General features: G+C 41.0%; 1 protein-coding gene across 1 annotated transcript in view; it reads left to right on the top strand.

Annotated features, from left to right (window-relative positions):
- Nucleotides 1-17,107, top strand: part of LOC307270567 (nucleotidyltransferase MB21D2) — a gene marked incomplete at its 3' end in the record, with an annotated part of 21,247 nt that extends 4,140 nt beyond the window's left edge. The window contains exon 2 of the mRNA XM_080054450.1: nt 15,843-17,107. Coding sequence (XP_079910576.1) covers nt 15,843-17,107 — 1,265 coding nt within the window. The remainder of the gene's footprint in view (nt 1-15,842) is intronic.
- Nucleotides 17,108-19,201: the final 2,094 nt, after the last annotated feature.

Raw genomic sequence — 19,201 nt, 5'->3', positions numbered from 1 at the left:
GGCTATATTAATCAGGAAATTAATGAAGCGCGATAATGACGGCAAACACATGACAGGCGAACGTGTATGTGTGTGCCATGGACCTATTATAAGAGCTGTGTAAACCATAGAAAGTATATAAAAACGAGCGTGGTTCATGTCAACTGTGGGTTTACAGGCGAACGAACGCGTATGTGTGTGTGTGTGTGCGCGCGCGCCTACAAGACGGCGGGCGCACGAGGACAATGACGTCACTGTTAACCGTGTACACGAAACAAATTCCGTACATGTTTAGACATTTTTGTAAACGTTCACACCCCTAGTAGCAAGCTCTGGTCTCAAATTGGCTCAGCTTTTCTTCTTGAACTAACTTTAGCCATCAAACGTTTATTTTTTTATTTATTTTTTGCTATCTGATCATTTATCTAACACAATGTTCCATTGTCAACTCTGTGGTCATGACTGTGACACTAAATTTGCATTTGTGAGGCATATGAAAATTCACAGGAGTTTCCCTTACTTGTCCTTCAGATGTGCCCTACCTAATTGTAATTGTACATTCAGAAACATAACAGTTTTCAAAACCCATGATGTATAGGAATCACCCAGGTAAAGATAAAGGCCAGGACACACCAGTCCGACATGTTCCGACTACGCAAAAAATGGAGTCGGCCGTTTCAGGAAGCTCCAGTCTTCCCGTCGCGGACAAAGAACACACCGAGACGACTGTTTATTTTCCGTACACTCGCGGGACGTAATGTCTCCACAACAGCAGGCGGCGCTAATCTGTATTGTGGCCCGAAAAAATACGAAAGCCGGAAATGATTGGACATCTCTCTAGAGCATAAACATAGATAGAAATACGTATTTATATTTATGGACCATAAGAGCACAATTTTTAGCAGAGAGTGTCGAGCAGTCAACAAGGGTTGATGCATGTGAGTACTCTCAAAACGAAACGAACAAACACATTAAAACGATGGCTAGCTGTTGTTAGCTGTTTGTGCTACCCGCCTCACTTCCGGGCTTCACTGATTCGCAAGTACTCCACCAATCAAATTGCTCCAAATGAAAGACGGTCGGCCGCCGATTGAACATGTTCAGTCGGCGGCCGACAGGCTCAAAACAAGCCCGACGACCTCTACGTCGGCCGACGTCACGGCACACACCAAACAGATTCGTCTTTTTTTTTGACGACGGCGATTATCGGGCTGGTGTGTCCTGGCCTTAAAGTGGACATGAAACATTCAAACAACTGAGGGTCATTTGATTAATGTATTTTGACTCTAATCAACAAACACACAACGAAAACGAAAAATATCAAATTTTTAAAGAAAATTCATTTTTTATTTTACGTTTCACCACAAGGGCGGCGCCATGTTGCCAGCCCGCAGCTGCTGACGTCACGAGGTTGGTTGGTCCAAACGTTCCATACATTAGTACGGCAGGAGACAGCGAGAGGCGCAGATAGTGAAAGACAGACAGTGACATAGATAGAGATAAAGAGAGAGAAGGACACACAGAAAGAGACAGAGAAAGGGAAGACGGCCTACAGTAGCCTAAGTGAGAGGTAGTGAGAGGGAAGGAGAGAGGGAGAGACAGTCTCCCTGTCTCTCCCTCTCCTTCCCTCTCACTGGCCGAGGACAGAGGACAGGAACGGTGAGGGATGCAGAGCATCAGGAGAAAAAAGACAAAGGGAAGCCACTACGAGTCTGTCTCCTGGGTGTAAAAAATAATTTTATAAAGCTAAAAATGTAGCCTAAAAGTTCACTTTCACAAACTGCCAGTAAAGAGGAGAGACGTAACCTGCTAGCGCTGCGGTGGCTGACGGCCCAGAAGAGAAAGAGTCCGCATCGGCGGACTCTTTCTCTTGAAAGTGCCACTGACCCCATGTAGCATATGGTTAAACACTGTTTGGAGGAAGATTAGAGGAGAAAACCTTCCAGTCATAACAGCTTGTAGATCGCCGGACCAACAGACTAAACTGACGATCATCCTTCCATGTTCAACTTCACCGAATACAATGTGCGCTACTGATCGGCAAACAGACAGCGTAGAGGCATCAGTCCGCCGTAGTAGGGGAAGAGCGCCTATAACACGCAAGCCAGGCAGGGGAAAGACAGATGGCATTTAGCCCATAAGACATCAACTGTACCAATACCAAAACTGATCAAGATCTCATTCCAAGTAGCAGCACTGATAAACACCTGTTCCCCTTTCTAACAAAAGTCCTATTTCAACAGCGCCTCATTTATCCGTCACAAATAATTACAACCATCATAAGCACAAACGATTTAATTAGCCTAACACAAACACGTTATTAAACAAGAAACCAGCCGACTATTAACAGCTTTTGACGTCGTCACAGCTTATCGAAACCTACACTTTAACTATTTCTTACCGTGATTTATTTTCCGTAGCAATCAATCACGCTCACACGGACAGATCTCCCAGCTGTCTTCCTCACGTTATCGTGTTGATTCTTGCAAAGCGCGATACTTTTAATGTGCATTCAACACGGTGCAGCTGTTCAAAAACACGTCCGATGACAAATGTCAAATTCAAAAATATAAATATATCTGATGAACCCATGCGAGGCAAAATAGCATTCCATCAATACACTGTAAAAAATTCCGCCAATACTTTTTATTTACTAATGTACTGGCCAATACACGCACGCCACCTAGAGGCGCAGGGGAAAGTGGTAAAGATGCCACTTGATAATCCAATAGAAATGTATACACAATTATGAAAACAATGGAGGGGAGATATAAAACCGTTGATAAACTAGCCTACATTCTATACAATTTGTCCAGGTTTACAATAAATATAAAGTTTACATTAACACCTTTGAAGAGCTGGGGAAATCACCCCAAAAGAGAAACTATTGTTTCAGTTGGAAAACATTAATAAATCAATCGTTCATTACAAATCAATCGTTCATGTGCAAAATCCATTTCTCCAGATTGTAGGAGTCTCCTCTCCAGGCATGGAAGGAGGCAGTTGTAGATGTTATTGCTGTGGGCAGGAAAGGTCTCCTGTACTGGTGCTTACAACAGCAGATCTGAAGGAGCCTCACTGAAAACACTGCTGTCTAACCAGTAGAGTTTTTATGTCACAGAATAATATAACTAGTAGAATTGAACTAGATTAATAAATACACACTAGTTTGAAAATATGTTATTTAGAAATAAATTATGATACCAACCGAACCAATAAAAGTAATTTAGCAGCACTGCAGCCAGAAACGGTATTGACATGAAATAAAATCTAAAAAAAATAATTACCCCTTATCAACACAGCATCAAATATAAACACACTGAATATGGGTTAGGTATGAAAGCTTTTAATGTTATTTAAATCAACATGTGTACTAGTTCTGTTATGTGGCTTGCTCTAAACTTGTGTAAACAGGCTATTAGGTAGAGGTAGATGTATGCATCTGGAGATCAGCAGACTGAGGAGCGAGAGCAGGAGATGGGCAGCGTCCCCTCCAGAACAGGCAGCGGCAGCACCCAGCCTGGTCAGCAGGGCCGGGAGGCAGCACCCAGCCTGGTCAGCAGGGCCGGGAGGCAGCACCCAGCCTGGTCAGCAGGGCCGGGATCCCAGTGGCATCTGCAGGTCTGTGGCACCTCCGTGGCAGTTCAGAAACACCTCCCTTGACTCGCTACCAATAAGGGCGTGGACACATTTCCTGGTTGTTCATATGTGTAGGCCTTACATTAATACTTTTATTTACCGCAGCGCTATCTAGTTAAGACAGTCACCTAGGCAACGCAGTCAGAGTCCCCCCTCCCACTTTGTACATTAAAATGTGTAAACAAGTAGCTGCTTTTTCCCTTATATCTTTGTTCATCATGACTCCATGGCGGAAGTGGTTAAGTCAATAGAAATAGCACTAAAAAGTAGAACATACTGCTAAACAATCACCTGAAAGCAGAGTGACTGTTGTAACAACAAACACGGACCAGTGGGTTTTCCCAGGAAATGTGTCCCCGCACTTATTGGCAGCGAGTCAAGGGAGGTGTTTCTGAACTGCCACAGACTTGCCGATGCCACTGGGAGGATCTCGCTGTTTCTCCTGATCCACAAGAGGATCTAGAGAAGAGGGAGAGAAAAGAAATACATTAGCACAGTAGGAATACCTCGGTGTGGAAATGTTCCCATCGGGTAATACACTTGTGATAACACCAGTGTTACTGTAACACCGACTGGACATAGACAATTAAAATAAAAATAGTCTAGGTGCGAATTTCAAGAGAAGGCATGTGTCAGCTCTGTAGAGCGCTTACTTTGATCTTAAATGTTAGATCTTTGGATCCTCTGATTGCATTTTGAACAAATGCTTATTGTTTGTCATTTACTTTTGTCGTAGGCTACACTATGAGGTGTGCCTGGGCTTCAGCTCCGAACGTTATGAGTGAAGCTACGGATATATTTGGGGCGTAATTTCCACTATGGACATGTCTCCCCCCCCCCCCCCCCCCACACACACACACTTTACAATGTGTTTATTATTTGTAAATGTTTTCTATGTAGTCTTATTATAACTTAGAATTAAAGTCTAGTAGGCCCAACTACTTTTTTTTATGTAATGAACACGCACCCACCACTGCCAAGCAAAAATTAACCAAATGGTTTTCATGTCCAATAAAAAAATTGAAAATAGGCTTACTCTGTGTTGTCAGTTGGCATGTCCAATACAAAAAATTTAAAATAGGCCTACTCTGTGTTGTCAGTTGGCAATCGATGTAAATCGGTGTGAGCCTCATCACCGAGTAACACCGGTAGCTCGTATTTGATAGGCAATCTAACAACCGTTAGCATGTAATGGCTAACGAAGGGGTTAGCAGGCAGGCCTTATTCAATGTCGTGAAAAATCGATATAAATGCACAAACGTGTCAGTAAAGAGACACTAAATGTGAACTCTCGGCACGTGAGTAACGTTGTCATCACATCGTCTGGTCGATATATGACCTTATAGTTTTTGTTATCCAAAGTGTTATCCCCGCTAGTTTAGCCAGTTTAGCTTACCTGCTATTGACAGGACGCTCCATTGTTTCGGCTTGGACGTCCTTCTTCAGGGGAGAGCATAGCCAGCTCTAACCATGCCTCCAACACGTCCACCTCCCGGCATAGCTAAATGAGCGCACATGTGTGATGCAGGAGTGACCGCATGTGGCCCAAGCTAGCGTCGTGACAGCAGATGGACTCGGTCACTGTGTGCAGCGGTCAAGACGAACATCACGTAGTGTTAGGACCCGCTCCTAGCCCCAAATCACCGGCTCCACCTCTTCCTCCATTCGTATCACTTCAGGTCTCCCTTCTCTAGTTGGCTCAAACACTTAAGGCGATCGGATTAATCACTAGAGCAAAAGATCTGTCGACTTTGTTTTCCTCCATGCTCAAACAAGCCAGTGTTCGGTTACGGGGCACCAGACCGCACCAGACACAACCAACCTCGTGACGTAGGCTTCTACGTCATTCCAACATGGCGGCCACCTAGTCAGTTCGCTACGTTAAAATCAAGATAATAAATTGTAATATCTGTGATTTAAAAAACTTTTTAAATGTTTTTTTTTTGGCAAAGTGATTTGCCTTATTCATGTGTGTGTACTGCCAGTGCTAAAGTATGTGTTTCATTTCCACTTTAAGAGGCCATCTAGTCATTTTGTTGGCCATGAAACTAGCATAGCATGTCATGTGGATTTCTGCACCGTCAAGTGTAACAGCATTTCGAATGTATCCTCTCATTTGAAGAGTCATATTAGAGAGGGTAGGTCAGTTTCATGTCCATTTACAAACTGTGATAAAATATTCACTGTTGTGTCTACATTTTCGTCACATTTGTCAAGAAATCACAAAAAAAGTGCAGTGAGAGGTCTCTCTTTAGAAATGGGAGCAAATATTCAGGAAGAGTGTGTCAGTGAGCAGGCTGAAGGCTTGGATGAGCAGACAGAAGTCACGGGTATGCAGGCAACTAACCCCGATATAGTCATACACGCAAAACATGCGTTGCCTAGGCGACTGTCTTAGAAAGCGCTGCAGTAAAGTATTACTGTATAGGCCTACACATATGAACAACTGGTGTAGCCATACCGGGCTATCCAAGATGGTGGCTGTTCTGCGCATGCGCTCCTCATATCGTGCACGCTCCTCAGATTGTGTAGCGACAACGCCATCATCAATGAGAGAACACTAGAGGCAGGGTTCAACATTTTTATTTTCTGCATCTCAACCTCTGCTGTGGGAAGAAAAAAAAGGGGCAAAGTAATTCGATTGATTTGTTGACTCGCGATCTTAATAAGTCGTTCACATCCCTAATATTAACTTGGCTCTCTTGGTATTGTCCCGCTCGCGAAGTGGATTGGAGGGTAGGCCTACAGCTCTGGACTATAAAGCACACAATTTAATTGTGCTTGGTATGTAGTCTGTGGGGGGGGAAAATGTACTTAAAACACTAAGCTAGAACCACCAGGTTTCGCTGTATAGCTACACCCACTAAAAGGTCAAATTTACCCCGTGGCAATTCTAGTGTTTTGCCTCAAGATGGCAGTCTAAGACCACAAATGAGACAAATGGTCAAAATAAAGCTAATAAGCATACCTTGCCTTTTTGAATTCATTATAATGATCAACCAAAATTAAAACAAATTAAATTATTATTATAAATAGCCGTTATATCTTAAACAAATAATTAAAACTAAATAAATAAAATAATGAATTAAATAACAGATAAAGTAAAAAAAATAAAAATGTTATGTAATTATTATTATTTATTTTTTTAAATCAAATTGAGAACCATCATATTTAGGCACTGTTTTCTTCAATTAAGAAACAGCTTTTTTTAATAAGGAAATATCCTTTAATTTGGGCTTTTTGACAACATTTCTACCTTTTTTGCATTAGCCAAAGTTGTGGATATAGGGGATTGACCTATGACAAACAATACTTAAACTTATTTATTGCTGTTGTCTGGGTTTTAATTGGTTGGGTTAAGCCAAAATGCCATAGATAAAACTAATGAATATACCATTAATTCAAGTGAATGTACAGTGAATCATTTTGTTGCCATTTCTAATAACTATTCATATTATTTTAGGTCCAACTTCACTGACTGACCAGCGGTGGTGCATGAGCATTGAGGGCCATGTAGTAAGCAAAGGATCGTCCTTTGTGCTGGGGCTTGCTGTCCTCTTTTCTGCATACTACAATTTCAACCTGCAGTACCAGGAAAATGCAGCTTGCACGCAGGAATTCATTCAGAGGTAGGAGACTTTCCACACATCGCACACCTGGATTGACATTTACTTACAAGTGCTCCAAGCTTAGAATGTGCATAGCTAAAACTGCTGTTGTCGTCCTACTACAAGCAGCATTGGCTAACAATAATACTGCTGCTACTCCTAGTACTGTGTAACATGACTGGTGCTAATGCTCATACTACGAGTACTAGCCCCCACTTGCAGAATGAGCACTAGAACTAGAATCTTATTTACACGTTTTACACTTTTCAATATTTCTATTTTAACTTTTAAGCATTTGACTGTGTGGAGGACACCACCTGTTACATTTGAATTATACATGACAAATACTATGCTATTTGATTTGGTTAACTATAAACAATAGTAAAATAAGTCGCATTAGCAGTAGTGCTTCTACTCAGTTTATTGTAAGCCATGCTAGTTTATCTTTGGGTGATGCAAGGGCACTTCTGGTGCCCTTGCATCATTGCCCTGGACATTTAAAAAATGCAGGAGAAAACTATCAAATTAATGATTAAGTTAGGCTTTAAATATTGTTTTTAAGAGATTATTATTTATGGACATTTCTGGATTATTGGCAGCTTTGTTGTTTATTTCCTTTGGAAAGTATTAATACTGTATATTGGTTAAAACAGTATGATTTGTGGGGCAGTGGTCAGAGCGTCGCCCCCCGTGCCCAGAACCCGCAGCAGACCCGGGTTAGAATCCAGCCCGGGTTGTTCTTTGCATGTCTTCCCCTCTCTGCCACACTTCAACTCTGTCTCTCCAAACCTATCTGATAAAAGCAAAAATGCTCCAAAGATAATCTTAAAAAAAAATTAAATAGTATGATACATTTTTTAAACTTATACATATACTGTATTTCTGTTTGTATTGTCATTTAGGATCTGCTTTGGGATCAATCCGGAGAGGGGATCAAAGGCATACCATGGCCAGGCGCCTAGCAAAAAAACTGGAAAGATGGTCCAGAAAAAATCCTCCAACGTCAACCCCAGGTTTCATCACTCATCAAGAAGCTCGTTGATTTCAAGTGGGACTTTGTCTAATCTTTGTCTCGTTAACACCCTCACACTCACATGGACGGACATACACACACACACACACACACTCTAATGCCTCGTTTCCACCGAGCAGAGCGGGTCGGGTCAGAGCGTCTTGGTCCGCTAAACCGCTCTGAACTGCTCCCATTTTTAGTATGTCCGAAAAGGGTGGTACCCCAATGGAGGGGTACCGAAAATGGGAGCGGCTTAAAGCGGTTAGGCGCGCATCTTTTGGGACCATACCCAACTTTTAGCAAATGAAAAGCCACAATAAGCGGATTGAACCGCTCTGACCTGACCCGCTCTGCTCAGTGGAAACGAGGCAATACACACAAAACACAAACACAGGTGGCTGCTCACAACACGGGGGAATGAATATAGAAGCGGCTGGTTTGGCCAAGCAAAAACAAGAGAACGCTGGCTTGACCACAGTTGTTCCACGGCACGATAGTTTGACCCATATTCTGGCGGCGGCTATCGCAGTCCAGCCTATACCCCGCCCTACCAGTGCGCTTCTTTTGGGATCCTACCCAACTTTTGGAAAATGAAAAGCCAAAATAAGCGGACTGAACGGCTCCGACCCGACCCGACCCGCTCTGCTCGGTGGAAGCGAGGCAATACACTAACACACACAAAACATAAACACAGGTGGCTGCAGCTGACCAATGTAGCTCTACTGAATCCACAGCATAGCCCTGCATTCCAAATCACATTGTCTTTCTTTTTTCTATTATACACATCTGACCATAAAAATAATCTAGTTAGGATGCAGTAGGCACATACGTTGGGACATACTTTTACTTATTTATTTCATCCTAACATGGTGCCTTGATCTTGCCTCTTGCTTTTATATCAGTCTCATCCCAGTTTGTTTTAATATGGAGCATTTGGTCAGCGTTGTGTTTTGGTATGTATCATAGTCCTGAGGGGTGTAATAATGTAATGTCATTTTTTTGTTTTTTATATCAATTGAGAACCATCATATTTAGGCACTGTTTTCTTAAACCTGCAGTGTGTAGAATTTTGGGTTTTATTTCCTAGCAGATTTTGTAGAAAGTAATTATAATATCCATAAGTACATTTAATTTAGTGCATAATAGCTGATTTTTTTTTTAATTATTATTTTTTCCCTTAGAAAGGGTCTCATATATGTCCATATTTCTGCATATTTTGGACCAAGGCCTAGTGCCGCCATCTTGAAAGTGTCATAGTTGGAATGTCATCAGGTGCATTGTTTAAAATGTAGAATCGTTCTTGTCCTTGAAGGCCACTGTAGCTTCTGTTATTATTCTAAAGGGTTGGGGTTACCCAGGTAACCCCAACCCTTTAGAATAATAACAGAAGCTACAGTGGCCTTCAAGGACAAGAACAATTCTATATTTTAAACAATAATGGACATATATGAGACCCTTTCTAAGGAAAAAAATAATAATTCTAAATAAATAAAAAATCAGCTATTATGCACTAAATTAACCGTACTTATGGATATTATAATTATTTTCTACAAGATCTGCTAGGAAATGAAACCCAATATTCTACACACTGCAGCTTTAAATGAACAAACAGCGTTTGGGTCCAAACAGATGTAATTGAATGGTTAGACCTTGCCCCTCCATAAAACTGAAAGTGTTTTAAAAGAATCAATCAATCAATCTATCTATCTGTATTGTATTTTTTGATTTGATTGATTTATTTTACGTGTGAGTTTTGGGTGGGGTTACATTACAGTTTGTATATATGTTTCTTTAACTGTTTGACTAGTATTTGACTTCTGTTAGGATATTCATACATATGGAAATGTTGAGTTAAAATGTTGTTGCTTATACTGTATACTGATTGAGTGCATGTGTGTCGATCTGATTTGAATTATTATAAGTACATGAATGTAAGGTTGCAGCTGTTAAAAGGTGGGGCACATTCTTTAGAATATATGTAAAGTCTTATATTTTGTGACTGCAAAATAAATAGTTAATTAAATTGATTATTTTCTCTTTTTCCATTGTTATTTAAGACTGATTGTTTATTTGATCGTACCTATAAGATGGAATTTGAAGCTTACTGGTGAATCTGCTGCCAGTATAATACTGTAAAGTAAAATACAGTATGTTTGCTGTAAATAAACAGTAGTTTACTGGCGAATCTGCTGCCAGTAAAATACTGTAAATTAAAATACAGTATGCTTACTGTAAATAAACAGTAGTTTACTGGCGAATCTGCTGCCAGTATAATACTGTAAATTAAAATACAGTATGCTTACTGTAAATAAACAGTAGTTTACTGGCGAATCTGCTGCCAGTAAAATACTGTAAATTAAAACACAGTATGCTTACTGTAAATAAACAGTAGTTTACTGGCGAATCTGCTGCCAGTAAAATACTGTAAATTTAAATAATACAGTAAGAGACTGTATGTCTATTTACAGTAAAATACCATAGTTTTTAAAAACAGTATGCTTACTGTAATTAAACAGTATTTTACTGGCGAAGCTGCTGCCAGTAAAATATTGTAAATTTGTGGTAAAAAGTTTTACAGTGCAGATGTTTACGTGGTAATACTAAAGTAGGTTATGTGCGTGAGAACTTAAACATCCTCATTTTGGATTTTTAAGACTAAATTAATCTTCATCAAGCGTTTGTGTTTGAGAGACGCAGTGTGTTCTGACAGAGTGGGGTCAGCCCTCTGCTTTATATAAAACTTTCCCTGTGTTCCAAATCACATACTCTTTCTTTTTACTACACTACATACTAAAGTACAGAAGAGTTTTAGTCTTTTTACTACACTACATACTAAAGCACAGAAGAGTTTTAGTCTTTTTACTACACTACATACTAAAGTACAGAAGGGTTTTAGTCTTTTTACTACACTACATACTAAAGTACAGAAGAGTTTTAGTCTTTTTACTACACTACATACTAAAGTACAGAAGAGTTTTAGTCTTTTTACTACACTACATACTAAAGTACAGAAGAGTTTTAGTCTTTTTACTACACTACATACTAAAGTACAGAAGAGTTTTAGGGCCACAGACAGGAGAGAGAAAAAGAAATCCGATAAGGAAGATTTATTTTGATAATATCGAGAAATGTCAAGAATAAAGACAAATACATCAAAATGCTATTGGAGTTAGTGGGGCATTTATGTATTTTCAGCATACTACAATTGACGTGCATGTATTGGGACATCCTTAATCTTTTTCTGGCATACTAAACAGTAGGGAAGTATGGGGATTGGAACGCAGGGTTTATCAGTAGCAGTCATCTTAACAGAAACCGTGTGAGAGGAAGGTGAGATTAATCTGTGAAAACTCTTCCTGTCCTTATGATGCTCGAGCCGAAAATAGTTCAACACACTTTGCAAAAAATGTTTCCATCTGGCTGAGCTTAATGTAGGTTGCGTTCCGAATCGCATACTTTCTACTATATAGTTTGGTAGAAAAAATATTTAGGATGTCCCGATTCTTATGGCCAGATTTAGGATGGTTAGAAGTACCCGGATGTCCTACTTCATGCGGCCAAGATTGTTAGTGTTGAAAACTGCATCCTATTTGGGCGATTCTGACCCACAATCCAGTGCGCACGTGAAGTGACGTAACATCGACGAAGCCTCCATATGAAAACAAACGGGGATGCGACGGATATAAAAGCAAGAGGCAAGATCAAGGAGCCATGTTATGATGAAATAAGAGAGTAAAGTATGTCCCAATAGTATGCCTACTGCATCCTAACTAGATTCTTTTTATCGTCGGATGTAGTATGTAGAATAGAAAAAAGAAAGAGTATGCGATTCGGAACGCAACCGTAGTCTTTAAAGGTGCAGTGCGTTAACAACATTTTAAATAAGTGTATAGTCTCTTGTTTTTTTAAGAGCTTAGGATGAGCCTTTTATATCTACATACACCTGTTGTTGTTTGCATTGAATATTGTGTATGTATTGTTGTTTTTCCTTTGAATTTTTTTTTGAACTCGACGTCATTGTAAAGGAGGGTCACCCCTCAATTGGTCTCTCGAGGATAAATAAAAGTTAAATGAAAAAATGAAACATAGGAGGGGGGCGCTGAGGCCGCCATGTTGCACCGCCATGTTTCTACAGTAGCTCAGAACGGACAAACTTAACACCATTTATATATTATATAAATAATGTTTTTCTTTTTTGACAGACATAATGTTTTGATAGAGGATTTATTGATGATCTTTATATAAATTTTTTTGGGCGACTGTGTCTCAGGTGGTAGAGCAGGTCGGCCGATGATCAAAGGGTTGGAGGTTCGATCCCCGCCCTGCCACTTGTGTCATGGTTGTTGTGTCCTTGGGCAAGACACTTCACCCACCTTGCCTCGTGTGAATGTTGATAGTTAGCCTGCTATCGGTGTGTGTGTGTGTATGAATGTGTGTGTGAATGGTAACGTGGGAAAAGGAAAACAGGTCTCCCTTGAAAAAGAGTCTTCGGTCTCAATGGGATTTACCTGTATAAATATAGGTTAAAAAAAAAATTAAATTAAATTAAATCAATGTTTCCATTGACAGGTGAAAGTGAAATTGTGGGAAATTTGTTAATAGAAAAAATAGTATTTTTTATTTTATTTAGACACTTTAGATGTATTGTAGCTATTCTTAACATAAGTGTGATAGAAAAACGGGATAGACAATTAATACTTTTTCAAATCTTCATACTCGGCTATCCAGTTTAGCGTAAACTGTTTCAGCATTCACACGCATTTTCAGCAGGAGATGCATTTTCTTACAATTAATACAAAAACCTCTACATGTGAAAGCCTGATAATTTGTTAAAAAAAATTATATATATTATTTAGACACTTTAGATTTATTTTATTTTAATGTTTATTTGACAGGGACAATACATACAACATTGCCACAAAAAATGGGAAAATGTGATGCATATAAGACGTCTAGCTTCAGCTAATTTGCAGTCTTTGTCCCTGGGTCAGGCTTTAAAATACAATCAAAGATACTAAATACAATAAATGCAGTGATAGAGATACAGTGAATAATACAATTAATAGGTACCATGAGTCAATACACACAGCTGTAGTTATACATTTCAGATTAAAACACAATTAAAGATATATTGTAGCTTTTCTGAACAAAAGTGTGATGGAAAAATGGGGTAGGCAATTAATACAAAACCCTCTCCATGTGAAAGCCCGTATCCTAGTGTCCTAAACAGAGGTCAGCCAGCCTGGGACCTCTCACACAACAGAACAGTGTCTGTCTGTCCACTCCACAACAGCTCAGGAATGCAGATTTCAGCCAGGACGTTTCTGAGTCTTTTCACTTCGCTGTTAGTTCATCAGAGCAGAAAACCAGGACAAACCGGTCCAGTCAGTCCCTGCGTTCCATATCACATACTCTTTCTTTTTACTACACTACATACTAAAGTACAGAAGAGTTTTAGTCTTTTTACTACACTACATACTAAAGTACAGAAGAGTTTTAGTCTTTTTACTACACTACATACTAAAGTACAGAAGAGTTTTAGTCTTTTTACTACACTACATACTAAAGTACAGAAGAGTTGTAGGGCCACAGACAGGAGAGGAAAAAAAATCTGAAAAGGAATTTTATTTTTCATTATGTCGAGAAATGTCAAGAATAAAGACGAATACTCCAACATGCTATTGGAGTTAATGGGGCATTTATGTATTTTCAGCATAAAACAATTGACGTGCATGTATTGGGACATCCTAAATCTTTTTCTGGCATACTAAATAGTAGGGAAGTATGGGGATTGGAACGCAGGGTAAATGTTTGGTGTTTGGGTGAACACTGAACACACAAAGCCCTATTCCCTGGGAGGCAGCTCATACTCTTTGAGGTTCCATTGCTTACCCAAAAACTGACCCACATACCATTTTTTTTATTTATTTTTTTATTTTTTAAAACAATTATTTATTTTTTAACCTTTATTTATAGAGGTAAATCCCATTGAGACCGGAGACTCTTTTTCAAGGGAGACCTGTTCCCATTCCCACGGTACCATTCTCACAAACACACACATTCATACACCGATAGCAGCAGGCTAACTATCGACATTCACACGAGGCAAGGTGGGTGAAGTGTCTTGCCTTTTAAATGGTAAATGGACTTGACTTATATAGCGCTTTTCTAGACGATTTTCTCAGCCCCAAAGCGCTTTACATATCTTACCACATTCACCCATTCATACACACACTCATACACCGATGGCATTGTACAGCCAGACCAATCCAGTCTAAATGTTTTGGTGTTTGGGTGAAACACTGAACACAATGACCGATCCTTTGGGAAGCAGCTCATACTCTTTGGCGTTCAAAACCTTCACAAAAACTGACCCAAATACGACATGGTCCATTCAATCTTCCAAAATAAAATAAAAAAATATATAAAAGTAATTTCTTTTGTTTTTTCAGTTTTTCTAGTGTGCACTAAAAACATCAAGACTGGTGTTAGTTTTTCCTATTTTCAGAATGGAAAACAATGTATATTCCTCAAAGTTAAAGGTGCAGTGTGTAATATGACATCATCAAGAAAGTTCTACAAAGTTCTAGAATGCAACACTCCCTGGGTAACCCCACCCCTTTAGAATAATAACAGAAGCTACAGTGGCCTTCAAGGACAAGAACAATTCTAGATTCTAAACAATGCACCTGATGACATTCCAAAAACATGGATTCCTCCATAAGACTTACCCTCTCAATGTAGAAAATGTAATATTAATATTTGTAATTCTCCGCTCATTAGGATAATTCAGATTATTGGCAGAGGTGATTTTACACCAATGAGGACATATTTATGAATGAGGATATTGATTTTAGCTAATACAATACTTAAAATTTTACACAGTGTCCCTTTTAAGTAAATCTTAGTAAGAGACTCTATTAGGTTTTGATGTTCAGTTCAGCCACCACTAGTTTTACAAATAACACCCTCTTGTCCGGTGCTGGGGACCAGGTCGAACCAGCGACCTTGTGGTTTCTAGTTGGCCCCCTTCTCCTCGAGTCCATCCTACCATTATTAATATGATGTGTCCTTCTTTATCTAATCACGTCTCTCCTCCTCTGTGTTGTAGGAATGGTCTTGTACCTGTGCAAATGGCAATGAACATATTCTATTCTATTCTTTTCTATTCTATTCTAGGAATGGGTGTTTTTGTTATTTTTTTAAATAATCTCTATTTTTTATTTATTTTCTTGTTATAATGCTGTCCTATTTTATTTATATATATACACACACACACACACACACACACACTCACACACACTCACACACACACACACACACACACACACACACACACACACACACACACACACACACACACACACACACACACACACACACAATTGTTTTTATTGAAGAGGCTGACTCAGGAGGACTCACACAAGAATCCCAAAGCACCTGTACTGTCTTGTACCTGTGCAAATGGCAATAAACATATTCTATTCTATTCTATTCTAGGAATGGTCAAGAAGTTGGAATTTCACAATACGTGTCCGCCTTGCTATTAAATTATGTTTTTGTCCTTCTTTATCTAATCACGTCTCTCCTCCTCTGTGTTGTAGGGATGGTGCAGAAGTTGGACCAGAAGCTCCCCGTGGCTAACGAGTATCTCCTTCTCTCTGGAGGGGTTCGAGAAGGTGTGGTGGACATGGATTTAGACGAACTGAGTGTCTACGCCCGCGGCACAGACTACGATATGGACTTTACCCTTCTGGTCCCCGCGCTGAAACTACACGATCGCAACCAGCCCGTCACCTTAGACATGAGGCACTCGGCATTGGGTCACTCCTGGCTTAGTTTGCGCCTGTTCGACGAAGTCACCATCAACAAGTGGAAAGACTGCTGCACGATAGTCGACCACATCAACGGATCCACCAACTATTTCTTCAGTCCGACGATGGTGGCCGACTGGTTCTATCAATCCATCTCTCTGGTGCTTTCCGAGGTCCAGAAGAAGCCCCAGCGCGGGATGCCGAGAGTGGAGAAAGTCGAGAGAAACGGCACCATCATATCGGTGATTCTCGGCGTCGGTAGCAGCCGAATGCTTTACGATATTGTCCCCGTGGTGTCGTTTAAAGGCTGGCCGGCGGTCGCTCAAAGCTGGCTCATGGAGAACCATTTCTGGGATGGGAAGATCACGGAAGAGGAGGTGATAAGCGGGTTTTACCTGGTGCCCGCTTGCTCCTACAAGGGCCGCAAAGAAAACGAATGGCGCCTGTCGTTTGCCCGCAGCGAAGTCCAGCTGAAAAAGTGTATTTCGTCCAGTCTGATGCAAGCTTACCAGGCCTGTAAAGCCATCATAATCAAGCTGCTATCGCGCCCCAAAGCCATCAGCCCTTACCACCTGCGTAGCATCATGCTTTGGGCCTGCGATCGCCTCCCTGCAAACTACCTAACCCAGGAAGACTTCTCGGCGCATTTCCTCTTGGGCTTGATCGATGATTTGCAGCACTGTCTCGTCAACAAGATGTGTCCCAACTACTTCATCCCGCAGTGCAACATGTTGGAGCACCTGTCGGATGAGACGGCCATGCTACACGCGCGTAAACTCTCCTCGGTTCGATCGGATCCCACCGAACATCTCCGCACCACCATCGAACACGCCAAGGCCGCCAATAGGCTGACCGTGGATCTGCAGTGGCGAGGGAGTGCCAGCAACCTTCCGTCGCCGCAGTCCGATGCAGGGGGGGAGAACCAGCCAGACGATCGGCTAGCCAAGAAGCTGCAGCAGCTAGTGACCGAGAATCCTGGGAAGTCCATCTCGGTGTTTATCAACCCGGATGACGTGACGCGACCGCACTTCCGCATCGACGACAAATTCTTCTGAGAGACTGAGAGAAACATTTGACCTTTCCCCAGGCCTCCTTAACTTCTCTTCCTTCTCCTCCTGTTCTACTGAGCCTGGGTGAGATAAGAGTGATCTAGAGATAATCCCATTCGTTTCTAACCTACAAATCAGTCTAGGCGTTCTCCAATCTCTGTGGCTATCTGTTAGTGGAAGGCAGCCCCTGATTGGTTCATGTAGTCAGCAATCTAGCCTCCAGTCAGACCGGACCCTCCCCACTGTCTGTCTGTCTGTTAGTGGAAGGCAGCCCCTGATTGGTTCATGTAGTCATCAATCTAGCCTCCAGTCAGACCGGACCCTCCCCACTTTCTGTCTGTCTGTTAGTGGAAGGCAGCCCCTGATTGGTTCATGTAGTCATTAATCAATCTAGCCTCCAGTAAGACCGGACCCTCCCCACTTTCTGTCTGTCTGTTAGTGGAAGGCAGCCCCTGATTGGTTCATGTAGTCATCAATCTAGCCTCCAGTCAGACCGGACCCTCCCCACTTTCTGTCTGTCTGTTAGTGGAAGGCAGGCCCTGATTGGTTCATGTAGTCATCAATCTAGCCTCCAGTCAGACCGGACCCTCACCACTTTCTGTCTGTTAGTGGAAGGCAGCCCCTGATTGGTTCATGTAGTCATTTTCATCAACACAGATCCACAAATAAGATGTGTGATATGGCTGGTCCTAAGAGGCTAGATTGACGGCTACATGAACCAATCAGAAGCTGTCTTCCACTATAAGGGACAAACGTAACGTCTGAACTTGGGCCCTTATTTTCCCTCTGCCATTTTTTAAGATGATTTTTTTTGGGCATTTATGCTTTATTAGACAGTGTAGAGAGACAGAGTTGAAATGGGGCAAAGAGGGGAATGACATGCAGAGAACTGACTCGGGCTGGATTCGAACCCGGGTCTGCTGCGAAGCCTGGGCCTAGGGGGGGAATGCTCTACCCACTGCGCCCAAGCATCCCCACCCTCGGCCATTTTTTGACCAACTCTTCCCCCCCGTAGATTGGAGAAAGTCCTGACATATCTGTGGGAGAGAAACCAGTGTAAACATCGCTCTAGATCAGTCTTGTCTTGACTATAGGCTTCTACTTATCCTCCCTCCACTCGCCTGGTGCCCCCTCCTCCTCTGAAACTTTATTTTTTAACATTTTTTTTATGTTTATTCTGCCACAGAGTGAAGTGAGGTGATCGTGTAGTTGTGTCTGGTCTGCCACAATTTTTTATTTTTTTATTTTTATTTTTCTATTCCCCTTCCCCTCTTCCCCCTTTTCTCTCTTTCACTGTGTGCCCTGTGTGTTTTTTTTCTAAACCTGCTCAATGCCTTTTAAATAGACAAGCTGAAATAGCAGCAGGTTGACTTTAACTTTTAAAATGGAGGATGAGGCAAAAATCCACCTTTTCAAAATGGAAGTGCTGTTCATATAAAATGGTTAAATGTTCAGGTATCCTGGAAATGAGACGGAAAGACAGTAACTCTTGAAAACGTCACGGAAGATTCAAGATTAAAGCTGGGGTATATGATTGATTTCTGATTGGTCAAAGTTAACATGAGCTGTACACTTTGACCAATCAGAGCGAGGCTTCGATTCTCTGTTCTTATTGGCTGTTGGGACTGTCCATTCATTCACTTTGGCACGACTTTGTTGGTGTAGAGCGTGTCAGGGAGGGACCATAGGGGAGGGACCAAAGAGAACAAGTGGAGCGGTTGAGGTATTTGGATTCAAATCTCTATCCCAACTGCCATTTGTCTCCCCAAATCCTCCACCCCAGCTTTAAATGGCAGAATAAATAAATTATTAAAAATGATCAGACTCTCATACAAAACAACAGACATATCAATAAAACACAGACATCAGTCGAATTAATGAAGAAAGTGCTGGAAGCTTCTGTTAAGTCTAATGTGGCTTCACTAAGGCAGTGTATAGGTCTGTAGTAATCAGATAAGGACACTAAATACTTAGAAGGACACTAGATTTTAGAGTAACACCACAAATGTATGAATTATGATTTTATCTAACACTATTAGTACACGATGAAAATGTGAAACTTCTTGAATATTTTCTCCGAATTTTCGACCTTAAGAGAAT

This window comes from Ammodytes marinus, assembly GCF_949987685.1.
Source record: "Ammodytes marinus genome assembly, contig: scaffold_308, whole genome shotgun sequence".
Lineage (NCBI taxonomy): Eukaryota > Metazoa > Chordata > Actinopteri > Uranoscopiformes > Ammodytidae > Ammodytes > Ammodytes marinus.
This window is presented reverse-complemented; position numbering and strand designations above follow the sequence as displayed.